The sequence below is a fragment of the Megalops cyprinoides genome, chromosome 14 (assembly GCF_013368585.1).
Source record: "Megalops cyprinoides isolate fMegCyp1 chromosome 14, fMegCyp1.pri, whole genome shotgun sequence".
Lineage (NCBI taxonomy): Eukaryota > Metazoa > Chordata > Actinopteri > Elopiformes > Megalopidae > Megalops > Megalops cyprinoides.
In genome coordinates this window covers 11,521,709-11,534,866 of record NC_050596.1, presented here as the reverse complement: position 1 = coordinate 11,534,866, position 13,158 = coordinate 11,521,709, and the positions used below count along the sequence as shown (strand labels likewise).

The 13,158-nt window shown below is 42.4% G+C and overlaps 2 protein-coding genes across 2 annotated transcripts; one reads left to right on the top strand and one right to left on the bottom strand.

Annotated features, from left to right (window-relative positions):
• The first annotated feature begins 6 nt into the window (after positions 1-6).
• cpb2 (carboxypeptidase B2 (plasma)) lies at positions 7-7,238 on the top strand. The gene is made up of 11 exons (XM_036544686.1): positions 7-141; positions 1,825-1,900; positions 2,484-2,608; positions 2,853-2,961; positions 3,414-3,515; positions 3,694-3,798; positions 4,338-4,448; positions 4,581-4,671; positions 5,396-5,598; positions 5,973-6,057; positions 6,720-7,238. The coding sequence occupies exons 1-11, from the start codon at positions 71-73 to the stop codon at positions 6,905-6,907; spliced, it is 1,266 nt and encodes a 421-aa protein (XP_036400579.1). The 5' UTR covers positions 7-70; the 3' UTR covers positions 6,908-7,238.
• A 1,957-nt stretch (positions 7,239-9,195) lies between these two features.
• Positions 9,196-13,024, bottom strand: cnot11 (CCR4-NOT transcription complex, subunit 11). The gene is made up of 7 exons (XM_036544846.1): positions 12,271-13,024; positions 11,539-11,703; positions 11,021-11,173; positions 10,727-10,929; positions 10,418-10,620; positions 9,821-9,917; positions 9,196-9,554 (listed from the first exon to the last, which is right to left on the bottom strand). The coding sequence occupies exons 1-7, from the start codon at positions 12,596-12,598 to the stop codon at positions 9,357-9,359; spliced, it is 1,347 nt and encodes a 448-aa protein (XP_036400739.1). The 5' UTR covers positions 12,599-13,024; the 3' UTR covers positions 9,196-9,356.
• Positions 13,025-13,158: the final 134 nt, after the last annotated feature.

Sequence of the window (13,158 nt, the reverse complement as noted above, 5' to 3'; positions counted from 1 at the left end):
CCTCTGGCAAAACAGCTCATTACACAAGTAAAGTAGTATACAAATCTGTTACTCAGAGTCAAGCTGAAAAATGAAGTTCCTTCTAATAGTGGGGTTTTGGATTTCTATTCTGATTGGAAATCAAGAATGCACACCAGAACAGTAAGTCCTCGTTTTAACCGGTTTTTAAATTTTTTTCAACATGCTGGAACCAAAGCAGACTGCCATGTTACACGTGCATGTTCACATAAGAATAACTGATTGTTCCACTGTTGTTTTACAGATTCACAAAAACCTGAAATACAACAGCAAACCGTGATCAAAGTACGCTTGTCGTGATTCGTGATACAATATAAGATTATACAATATAACAATATAACAAATGCTTTGATTCTGATGATTGTTTTGGAAAGCATAATTTTCACTGGAGACCTTGAAGAAGTGCTGTATTGATTGTGATCATGACCACTGGCTGTCCATCTGACTCATAGCCACTTAGAAATTATAAAAACCAAAGCTGTAATTTTAAAGTCATTATGAAATTTTGAGAAATATTGATTTTTTTAATTTGTTTTTCATTTTTTTGGTTCCTGATGGGACATCATCAGCTTGGGCAACTTGACCACCTCCCACAATCAGAACACACAATCAAAGCCCAGCTACACAGAATACCCCCTTTAGCAGCAGTTATGACCTTGATCACAGATATAACTACACTCCCTCCCCCTCATCCCACTCACAATAACAGACTTTGATTCTGCCTGATTTTCCCTCATTCAAAACGGTGTTAAATACTTCTAAGACTTCATGCTGATGATTCGTCGGCAGGCCTGACCACAGATCAACTGTTAACATGACCACTGCATTAGATTCTATGGGTTTTATTTAGGACATCATTCTGGCCAGGTGCAATGATTTTTGATTCCTCTAAATAGCTCTTCCTAATCAGTATGTCCACTCTGTCAGCAACTCTGCTCCCTGTAAAAATCAATGAATCCACACAAAATCTGAGCGAGGTCATGGGCAGCATGAAACCCTAAAATAGATCAACATGTTTAACAGAGACTATCTCAAACTGAAAAACACAGCAACACTCTTGGAGTTACACTTTGTTAACAACACTCTACCATTTTATTCTTTGCATCAGGAAGAAATGCTCAAATCCAGTTTAAATACGGTACTGAAAATAGTCAAACTGATAAAAAAATAAAGACCGTTATAAACCATATAATTTATTAATTGTTAGGTATCATACAAAACCTGTTCTGTGGTCAAGCGGTCCATCAACAATAACACAGCACAGCAGACTGTAATACAGCAGCAGCTCAATGCCTCTCAGGCAAAACTATCCAACCAGAGCCAGCAAGAGTGAAATAAATCAGCTTAATAACTGGTTCTCGGTTATCTTACCTGATTAAATAAAGGTTGAATCAATCAAATAAATACTTTTGTGTCCATGGAAACACTACAGCAATGTAGAGTTAAGGTAATAACCCTGAGGCCTGTCCTGAACTGAATGCCCTCTTCACCAGCAATGGTGTAAGTTTCAAAGCAAGGGGGGGGGGCTGTCCTGCAGATGTCTTGCATTACATGGGATGCAGGTATGCTGGTTTAATTCAAGCAGAGACTGAACTACAGAGGGATTCAAGATGAATGAAGCTTTCAAGTGTAAACCTAAAGGTGTGTTCCAAGCTGAGCTCTTCATTAACTGGTTCACCCCTAAACTCTCCTCTTCAAGTGGCAATGCACACGATGTCCCCAGGCCATGTGCAGCACAGAGGCAGCTTGTAACCTTACCTCGGGGTTATTGACAACGGAATGTTTTTTTTTTCCCATCTCTTGCAGGGCTCAGGTTTTTTCAATCACGGCTAGGACAGAGGAAGAGGTGGAGATCCTCCGAAACGTGTCCAGTGACTATGAGGTTCTGCTCGGCTCTTCTGCTCTTTGTTTCATTACCTGGTTTAGGCTTACTACACACACAGGCCTACTGGCCATATGAGATTCGGATATATCGAAATCAAAGGAACACAGAACTTAAACTGAGCCCTACAGGAAGGCAGCCATCTATTGTTGTGAGGGCACTTAATATATTTCAGATAAAATTGCAGGATAGACTGTGACCATATTGAACATTTATTCACGTGTGTTTATAGACCAAAAAGTAACTATGGATACATCTCACTCTCACTGCTCTTTTGTATAGACTGTTTACACTGCTCGCAGATACAAATCTTTCACCCCATGTGTTTGCTAATGTATCACAACGTAGCTGTAACACTGGGAAGAGATCGCCGTGTACCCAAAGTGTCACACCAACATTGCACACCAACATTGTAGGAGTGTGGACTCTTTGCTGAGATTCCATGACTAGAGATTCCATTTTTGCATCTTAAGCTGAGTACAGTTGTACACCCAGCTTGCGAATAAAGATATTTTGTATTTCCACGGTGCTGCAGCGAAGCTGTTGTGTGCGAAAGCTGCCTCACACTGTGCTCTTGTTGTAGACTGTGCTGTGGCAGCCGGCCGCGCCCAGCCACATCAAAGCTAATATGGAGGTCCACCTCTTCGTCCCAGCAGCCAGCATGACCACAGTAAAGGGCCTGCTGAACAAGCACCACATGACACACAAGTATGTGGTTTCCACGGAAACAACGCCAAGCCATGTCAGTCAAGCTACACAATCTAAAATATTACATGCTAATTATTTCAGTGAGTAGGGGACAGCCATGAAAGATCATCCTTTGGCTTATTGACTTGTAGAAAAGCGATGCCCATAAATACAGGTCAAATGAACACACAATCCAGTCAAAAAATTGTGTTGGTATTTTTCCACAAATAGCTTTGATGCTCCTGAATACACGTGCATGTTTCAGAGTTATGCTGAGTAATGTTGAAGAGCTGATTGAGATGCAGACCAGAAATGATTCCACAGACCCACGGAGCAGCGCGACCTATTATGAAAAATACCACTCGCTGGAGGACGTAAGAAAACCTCTGTTACCATAAAACCTGAAATTGCACCACCAGTGAACAATAAGTGCTGAATTAATCCTCCCTACCATAACAGCCATACCAGCAGCTATGCAGTATCAACCCATAGCCATACCACCCTGTAGCCATATCACACTGTACCATCCTTTGGTCATATACCCCTGCCACCTTACCTGTACGCTGTAGCCTCACCACCTTGTACCCATACTACACTGTACCACTACACTGTATGTGTATAGTCATACCACACCATCGCCTTGTCTTGCAAAAATGATGAATTCCCTAATTGAACAAACAGAGGTGTAAGGCCTGCCCAAAACTGAATCACCTTCTTGGTTACATACATGCTAAATAAATACACAAAACCATACAGCAATCATAGATTTGTGAACAACTAGAACTGCTGTGAATTTATTCCAATGTATGCAATTCCTTCCTCACAGATCTATGACTGGATTAATATTACCATTCAGGATCACCCAGAGATGGTGCAGCTTATTCTGATTGGCTCATCCTATGAGAAACAGCCACTTTTTGTTCTGAAGGTAAAAATTCCCAATGGATAGACAGTGATCCTGATACAAACCACTTATTTTATTTATTATCGTGACAACAGAGGACAGGCATCTTGGTGGTGTAATTTAATTTTGCAATCCTCTGCTGAATCAATGACCGAGAACTACCTGTTTTATTTGTTTTATTTGTTGTTTGTTCTTCCCACAGCTGTCAGGAAAGGAGAGTCACCCGAAGAGAGCCATGTGGATAGACTGCGGAATCCATGCCAGAGAGTGGATCTCCCCAGCTTTCTGCCTGTGGTTTGTGCATTACGTCAGTATCACGTCTCAGCACTGTGACTGTTCAAATTACAGGGCAATACATTATATTATGGTCATTTAGTGGACACTGTTGTCCAGAGCAGCTTATATAGCCTACAATTTTGCACGTCACCCATTTATACAGCTGAACATTTACTAAAGCAATTATGAGTTAAGTACCTTCCCCAAGCATACAAAAGCAGCAAAGTAGCAGGAATCAAACCAGCAATCCCTCCAGTACCGCCCCTGCGCTTTACCATTGCACCACACTGCCACACCACTCTTATCACAAGTTGTACTGTTTGAACGTGTTTTGATTGAGCCCGTTGTGAGTCACTGGGAGTGATGTGATTAGTGTTTTAAATTGTAGAATTTTTGTTGAGTGAAGGAGCAAAATTTATGGGGCACATGACCTATGAAAGCGTAATTAAATAATCTCACTGGTCATTTATTCTGCAGTATCTGATATTTGAACAGTATCAAGGCCTTTGACAGAATATGGTGGAATAATGACTATTTTCCCTCTAATCTCCCCCCCACCCCATGTTCCAGGCTATTTCATTTTACAACCTGAATCATGACATCACAGAAATGCTGAACAATATGGACATATATGTGCTTCCTGTAATGAATCCTGATGGATATAAATACACCTGGACCAAGGTAAGGGCTTAAACACAAACATATGCTGAGTCAGTTTCATACTGTGTGAAAGTGTAGCCTGCCACTTGGCCTGAAAGCCCGACATGTTTTCTAGATCACTTTCATTTTCTCTCTATTTTTCTCCCTGACTAGAACCGCATGTGGAGAAAAAATCGTTCAAGGCAAGAAGACAGTTTTTGTGTTGGAGCTGACCTCAACAGAAACTTTGATGCAAACTGGTGCAGTAAGTGTTAAAACCTAAAACTGTACTACACTGAATGTTGAATAACCTAATTGTCTCTTTTATTATTATTTTCATGTGGGTCTAAAACTTTCTACGTATTAAAGCCTATTGTTAAAACATGGCAAACATGAAAGTACTGCTTGTGAATAACAACAAAGTAGCCATATTTCATTACAGTAGAATCCTCAACCAGTAAATTGACCCATTCAAATAAAAATCAACCTTGTATTAATGTTGGGCCCTGATATAATGTGGATTTATTCCTATCCACAACTGGGTTTAGTCTCTTTTAAATAAGTCAAGGCAGTTTCACCTCCCTTAGATGAACAATATTCAGACAAATGGCATTGCACACTTGAACCTAAATAGACTGGGCCTGTTTGAGGTAGATCAGAAATTAATTTTGGCAAGTATGGATGTTAAAGGTTTATACTATACTATACAATATATTTTGGTTTAAATATATAACAATTGTTTACCATGAATCTATGTTTATGCAAGCTGAGATGTTGACAATGATAGCTTTCCAAAAGGGGTTGGCAGGTATGAGATGCTTACCTTTATTTGAAAAGATTCACAATTTTACATAAAAAGCTAGACTAACAGGTGAAATTCTGTCCCAACCCATGACTTACACCTGAAAAGCGCGTTGTTGGGATCCTAAAGCATCAAGCTTGACCCCTGACCCTGTTACCCCTGACCTGTGTGCTGCCCCCTTCTGCAGCGGAGGGCGCCTCAAAGAGGCCGTGTGACGAGACGTACTGTGGCCGCTTCCCCGAGTCCGAGCCGGAGGCCATGGCCGTGGCCAACTTCCTGCGCAGCCACAAGAACGTGATCAAGCTCTACCTCTCCATCCACTCCTACTCCCAGATGCTGCTCTTCCCCTACTCGTGCTCCTACGAAGAGGCGACCAATCACCAGGAGCTGGTGAGCTGCTCTATAAGTCAATTGGTCGGCCAGAGCTTTGTGCAATATTTAATTGGCTGGCTGCACTATTTTGGGAGACCGCTGGGTGTTCAAAAAGAAGGAGGATGTGTGAATTGTTTCATAAACTAGGAGATCAAGCTGGAGCTCTGGCTTATTCATGGACACTGTCATTCACAAACATATGCTTTTTTCTATTCACCCATTTTATAGGAGCTTCTTCTAGCCACCTCTTCTTTTCCCTGGGGTATAATAATGAATTCCCAGTTTTTCCCACCTGGATCTAGGGGGACAGGGGTTCTATACAGGGGTTCAACACATTTTGATTGATGGATGTGTAGCTAACTGTACACCAATCATTTTTTTTCCCTTGTCAGAATGAACTTGCTCATGAGGCAGCGATGAATATCAGAAGATATTACAGGAACCTTTACAAGTATGGTCCAGGAGCAAAGACAATTTGTAAGTCCTTCACACGTGTTTTAGTTGTAAGACAACCTAGGGGAGGATATTGTCATCACATGTGCACAGAAGGCAAACTCTCTCCCTGACTAAACAAACTCATTGAGCTCAACTCAACAACTCATTTCATCCTCCTGATGGATATCTTCCAAAGGTGACCTGATATTTATTTTGCCAGTTTACATTTACATTTATTCATTTGGCAGATTCTTTTATCCAAAGCGACTTACAAGTGAGGCAGAACACAACACAAGCAAAAAAAAAGCATAAGGAGTCAAGGCAGCAAGTTTGAAGGCAAAAGGTTTCCTTTGTGCTATTGCATATAAATATAGCCTCATGCATCCTAATTTAGCTGTGTACAACAGGTGTGGCTGGAATTGTTCTCCAGTGCCAGTGGGTAGGTGCAGGTTTATATCAGTTGTAGAACTGTTCACATCCCCTTGGTGAAGATCTCTTTAAATTGATCTGATTTACCTGGAAATTATGTATCCTGGAAATTTGAAGCTACTATTTTTTTGCACTTAACCTTCAGTCATATTTTAGGGAACAGGCTGAGTTCATTTCTATTTCTATACCTCTCCTATGTCATGACTGTAGAAAATGTCATTTTTGACTTCTCCGGGTGGAATAATACACACCTGTTTGCCCCTGTCTGTCTGTAGATTTAGCCCCCGGCGGTTCTGATGACTGGGCCTACAACCTCGGCATCCCTTACTCATTCACTTTTGAGCTCCAGGATAAGGGTCAGTACGGCTTCCTCCTGCCCCCCAAATATATCGCCAAAGCTTGCAATGAAGCCCTTACTGCAGTCAAGACCATCGCCATGGGTGTCATCAAGAAAACTCAGTGAGCTTCTCCGAACACACACAGGGTCCTGAAAACTAAAATGGGATACAACTCTTCCAGAAACATCCCACAATATCGAAACTGTTGAAATAATCCATAGTTTACTGGCCAGATCCTACTGGACTGGAATGTCTTTATCTGTGGTGCGCTCTTTCTGTCCAGGTCAGATGTATTCTGTGATCAGTATTATTTCTCTGCTTGCAAATGATTACTTTCTTAACCTTCTTAAACCTTTGTTTATGTACAACCCCCTAGCACTCTCCAAAACAAATTTCACTGAAGCTTTTACAGAGTAACAGGGGGCTTTATTTGAACATTAAAAATATCAAGCTACATATGAATTAAATCCCAGTACAGCTCAGTTATACCAAAATATTACCAATTGTACTTGTGAAACTTGAGATATTTTTGTATCCAATCGATCATCTCTCTCACGGCCTACTCAATCCATCCTGCTTAGAGAACATATAGTACAACAGACTTTGTCTCCTTTAGCCTGTTGTAGGTTGATGGCCCCAGGAGTAAAGAAACAGAATGTATGGATGTCAGTTATCTACTTCATCTACACCCCAACTCTCTTGTGGCAGTAAAGGACTAGAAACCAGTGCAACTGGTAACTAGCTAGCTAAAAATTAGCATGCGCTCACTTAGTTTCAAACACTAACCTTCTACACTGGTTAGTCTGTAACATTAAAAAACTGGTAATTGTGTTTCCCATGCCCTGCTATTTTGATTCACAAGAAGTTAATCTGCATGGCCATGTTTAAGTGCACCTGGACAGATGCTAGGAAACTAGACACCTTTTGTGAAATGTAGGCAAGGAGTGTGGTAGGCAAAATGTTAACCGTGCAAACCTTCGCAAACAGATGTCCAACAAATTTTATTGATCTTGTTATTTTTAAAACTTTGTGAGAAAACCACAATATAAAAGGAAACATATTTCTTTTGTATGTTTTTTCAGTAAAATAAATGAATTCTGGATATTGGTTACATTTTGAGGGGGGTCAATTTTCCTAATGACTGACATACGCTTGAGTGGCTTTGAGTGTTCTGATCATTACATCACTTCATTAGCCACAGATATGACAGGGCACAGCCGGTGAAGTGATTTAACTTGTTGAAAAAGCAAAAAAAAAAAAAATAATAATAATATGCCCTACTTATGAAGAAGACAGTGCCTTTGCCACCAATTTGTTGCCTGGAGAAAAGTTAGCAGTTACATTCTCCACATGGCCCTGCATTCACACAGGGTTAACAGGCTGATGATGCTGAAGGAGCATTCAGGCGGTACCCCCTCAAGAGAGAAAGATCTCTCTTCAAGAGATACACGACACAGAGACTCTGCCTACTGGCTATATCCTCACCTGTTCAAGACCTCTCAATATCTCTGGAGGGGTATGCTCCCCAGTGGCTTGGTTGGTAAGGTGCTCACCTTGAGTGTAGGCTGAGTCCTACCACACAGGCTTGATCCCAGCCGTGTCATCAGCAGACAATGACCAGTATCTCGTGTGAAGTCAAATGAACTGGAGGGTTGCGTTCGTCTTGCTTCATTCTTTCTGCATACTGGAAGTTGTTGTGGTGAGGTGTGCTTAACACACAACTGTCGATTGCCAACATGGCTCCACAAAGGGGAAAAAAAGCTGTAAAAATCTTCTGAACTTCAGTATTTCCGTTTGAAACCAGCCATGTCATTTGCCAATAATGACCAATGAAAATGGCTTCCTTCGACTGGAGATAAGGATGGATAGGTCAGCCAGGGTTTCCCTGTCTCACTGCTCTTAGGCACCCCTCATTTCATCAGGCGCCTGCGAGTCACATGGGGTGACACCAGAACTGGAGTAGCACCCATCCTCCAATGAGTGCCCTTCCATAGGACACTGTAAAAATAGATACTGGCTGCATACCAGTGTATCAGAGTAATGCATTCAATCCTGTAAAACTGCTGAGGTTGTTCGAGTGAGACAAACTTAGTATACACTTGGCGATTCCAAATTAGGGTTGCACAAATCTCAGAATAGTATAAAAACATCTTAGCAATATAACAGTCTGCAGACATGTATTAAACGCCTCAAGCCATGTTGGCTTTATAGTTGTTTTAAAAACAATTGTTTAAAAATGATTAACATAAAAGGCAAACATAAATGTGCTGTGCCAGCACTGTGCAGAGCAGTGGAAAAAGCCAACAGTGTATTTACAGTACATGAACTCAGACACTGGTCTTTACAACTTTTAATCAGTCAGCAAAACTCAGTTCTTCCGCATCCATACATAAAAAGAAAAAGAACTCTGGCCAATGAACATTTTAAAAAGTACAGATCTTTTTACACAAATAAACACAAAGGGATTGAGATCCGAGCAGGACAATGTGGGTCACTCCAAACGCAGGCCCTTATTTGGCGGGTGTGAAAGGGGGAGGTTTGTGTCAGTAAGTGGGTCAGCCCAGAGGCTGGGCACTATTTGGCAGGTTTGACCTCTGCAGGGGTCTCCCCTGTGTCCAGGGTCTTGAGCAGGCGGAAGAGCCCCGCGGCCTCCCGGATCCGGCTGAACTCAATGCAGAAGGCCTGCACCTCGATGAACAGGTCCTGCACGTTGATGATCTTATTTCGGATCAGGGACTGCAGGAACACGCAGACGAGGCGGACCAGGCGGTTCTGTGGCGGAAACAAACACTTTGAATGAACCAAGGTGCACTTGTGATTTTAAAAAAACTGGTGGACGGGGGAGGAGCTGTATCAACCTGGACAGCTCATTGGATCAGACTTTACCCTACATTCTGCAGCAGGAAGCAGTCTGACATCCAGCCTGATCTTTACACAGGGATGAGGGGTACCAGAACTTAGATCTATTTTCACTTTCTAGTGTCAGGCTTGGCACTGAACCTCTTACCATCATCAAAGGCTCTGTCAGGACTCCTTACCTGCATGTATTTGTCTTTGATCTGCTCGCAGGTGGAGATACAGTTGGAGATGTACAAGTGAATGAATTCTGGAGGTAGATCAACTGCTGTTGTTAGCCTGTGCAGCAGCAAAAAGCATAATTAAACATATATAGCGAAGGTGATCAAAAGCTATACACAATGAAACTAGTCACATTATTAGTGTTAATAAACACACTACATATTTATGTACTATACACACAATGGTGTAATGCACGTCAACTGGTCCTGTTATGAACATGTTCTTTTACAAGGTGACTTACATATATTGGAATATTGTCCACATTGCTATGTATTTACTGAAGTATTTCAAGTTACAACATCGAACCACCTGGGTTATTAACCTCCAGCTGTTAACCTCCAGCTCCAAAACTACTATCTTATCATGCTATTTGGTGAGAAAATGCCTCACCCCTTTTAGAATTTTCATACTATGTGCAAGGCTATGTCTTCTACAGCACTGTCTACCATGGCAACCTCGTGGCATGACCCAAAGTGCAGGGCACCTTGTTCGGTATGCAATGCTACCCTGTATTCCACAGCGACACCATGAACGACTGTGACATGCGACCACTTCACCTGTTGACCACCTCCATGGAGTGCAGGGACATGTCCATGTTGACCAGCACAGAGAAATACTCTGTGATCTGACTGGACTGCATCAGCTTCAGCAGCATCTCTATGGCGACCAGCGGGTTGTTCTCCACAAGGTCGGGCAGCTTAGCCGGGGTCAGCCCGATGTGATACACCAGCTTGGGGTCTTTCTCCAGCTCTCCCAGGAGCTGCGTGGGGGTGACAAGAGGAAAAACCAAGATGGTGTTACATTACGTCTCGCACAGTTCCCCCAAACATGGAATGCTGGTAGGACCTAAGCGCATTGACACCTGCCTGTGATTGCTGCGCAGCTGACAGCGGGCTCTTGAAAGCCTTGGACATGATGCGCTTGATCTCCACGCCGGTGCTGTTCCTCACGCACATGGTGCGGTCCCACTGCACACAGTGCTCCGGCTCCGACGGGTTCAGCCAGGACAGCTCGTCCTCACACACATGCAGGGGGGGCGGCGGGCGGATGAACTCTGGCCGGAAGTGACCTGGGCAGGAGTTACAGAACGACTCAAACCTGCATACTCCCCTATGATACTCTAGACATACGCTGTATCTGCGGATACGAGACTCGCTTACTCTCCAGTGGGGGCCGAGGGCCGGTGACCAAGGCCTCTGTGATCTGATTGGCTACTGAGCTGTCAAATCCTGAATTAGAAGAGTCTGGGTCTGGGTCGTTAAGGATGCTGGGAAAGCTGGCCTTGCTTTGCGTTGGCAGTTCTGACTGGCGTTCTGGGAAGAAAAAGGCAGGCAAATTTATATCACAGTATTTATTTGCTTAGCAAATGCCCTAAACTAGAATAACTTGCACAGCTAACTTTTTCCCACATTTATATTTATTGGGTTGGATATGTATTGAATAAATTCAGGTAAAGTACACTCTGCTTACATTATATTACATTATATGTTTATATAGCAGAAATGTTAGCATAATGATAAAAAAGGGAATCAGTTATGTTTGGCTCCAGTCACAGATCCTTAACCCCTACACCACATTGTTGAGGTTGTAAAACAGAAGTGGCACATCTGAAAATTGAGCCTGAAACATTTGGTTACAAGCACAGCTTCTGAAGCACCACTGAACTTCACTGACCCACCTGCCAGGGCTAGCTGAAGCCCGCTTATGTCCACAGACTGGGGCATGTTCCCCACGTCCATGCAGGATACCTGTCTGGGTGTCTTCTTAAACAGCTCTCTAGGGGGCGCCAACATGAGCTGGGACAGGAAGAACTTCTCCTGCTGTGTTATGGGTGGGAGGAAGCCTGTAAACATTGCACCATTCAAGAACAGTGTTAGAAATGTTAAAGCATATGTCTACATCATTCAGTATCACGACGCAGCATTAAGTGCATTTTCCAGTACAATAACCATTAACAAATAACTAAACTGCATGTCGTTTACTGACATTATGGTTCACTAAAAACCATGCTTTAAGACAGTCAGAAGTACAATATAAATTGTGAAACAAACATCTTGTATCTGCACCTAGTTGTTTTTTAGACTAATTAATCGTAATTAACGATTAATTCGTCTAATTGAGCAACCCTTAAATATAACGTGGATTACTGGCGTCTGTAGAGGCACAGATAAACAAAACAAGTTAATTAAAGCCGTTTCAGTATTCAATTTACAGTTAAATAAAGTTATTCTAAACAGTTTAAGTAAATAAACCCTATTGGGTTGCCGTTGTGTGAGGTTGGGATACTAAACCCAGAAACGAGAACTGCCAGATGATGTTCCAATTCATTGTTGGTGCATAAACTCCTAGTCTTGAGGACTAGCAAATATTCGACATAGGACTGCTAACAGCAGAAATGTTTACAGTTTACCACAGAGTGGCTTCTCCTGTTCTTCCCCAACCGGTGATGGATTTAAAAGGTGAGCGAAGACCGCCGCAAAGGGGTTGGCGGCCAGCGGCTCTGTGCGGTACATTTCCCAGAGCAGGTAGAGAGCCGTGAGGCGCTGCGGAGAACTGGGCAGGACGGCCAGGAGGTCCGGCTGTTGCAGAAGCATGACCAGCACCGAGCCCACACGGAAATGCTCGGCTTTCCCGAAATAGTGATGGAAGGCAGTTGAAAGACTTTCGAAAGTGTTGCTGCACGCCTCTTCCGAAATTATCCCCAAAAGATTGGAAAGTTCCTTCGGTGCCAGCGTCATTGTTCTTCTCTTAATTGCGAACTACCTCAAATTCATAAACTGCGGCGGGTTTGGTGAATCTTTTAAATATGTTCAAATACTCCTCATATTTTAGTCAGTCTCTGTATTTTGCAGTGTTTACAGCTAGCAATAGCTACCTAATACAGCACAACATCTCCCCAATGAATGACTTGTCGTAAATTAATAAATTTAGGATATCTAGTCAACGGAGGTTTACAAATGCATGGTTTAGATTGAGTATAGTTCCAAATATATCTAAGTTTCATTTAGCTTGACAAATCAAAATGAGACGCATCACCATGTGTTACATTCCCATACCCAGCTGTCAAATTTGGAATCTAGGTAGCTTCAATGCGCGAATGGATTCAAAATGTAGCAAAAGTAAGGTACGACAATCCAGTCAGTGTTTTACGACAGAGACCCAGGACGGGGCGTTATGGGAAACACAGTTAAAAACATGTAGTTAGCTAGTTACGTTTCCGCATGTATTTGCAAGGTTTAAAACTATACTTCTCTGCTCTTGTACAGACGTGCGATTGTCACTCTTCTACACTAGTTTA

Excerpts from the sequence above, each read along its gene's own strand:
- cpb2 (XM_036544686.1), top strand. The coding sequence starts at position 71 with ATGAAGTTCCTTCTAATAGTGGGGTTTTGGATTTCTATTCTGATTGGA. Across the intron at positions 5,599-5,972 it reads CGACCAATCACCAGGAGCTG|AATGAACTTGCTCATGAGGC; the intron begins GTGAGCTGCTCT and ends TTCCCTTGTCAG. Across the intron at positions 6,058-6,719 it reads TCCAGGAGCAAAGACAATTT|ATTTAGCCCCCGGCGGTTCT; the intron begins GTAAGTCCTTCA and ends GTCTGTCTGTAG.
- cnot11 (XM_036544846.1), bottom strand. The coding sequence starts at position 12,598 with ATGACGCTGGCACCGAAGGAACTTTCCAATCTTTTGGGGATAATTTCG. Across the intron at positions 11,174-11,538 it reads GCTTCAGCTAGCCCTGGCAG|AACGCCAGTCAGAACTGCCA; the intron begins GTGGGTCAGTGA and ends TTTTCTTCCCAG. Across the intron at positions 9,918-10,417 it reads TCCATGGAGGTGGTCAACAG|GCTAACAACAGCAGTTGATC; the intron begins GTGAAGTGGTCG and ends GCTGCTGCACAG.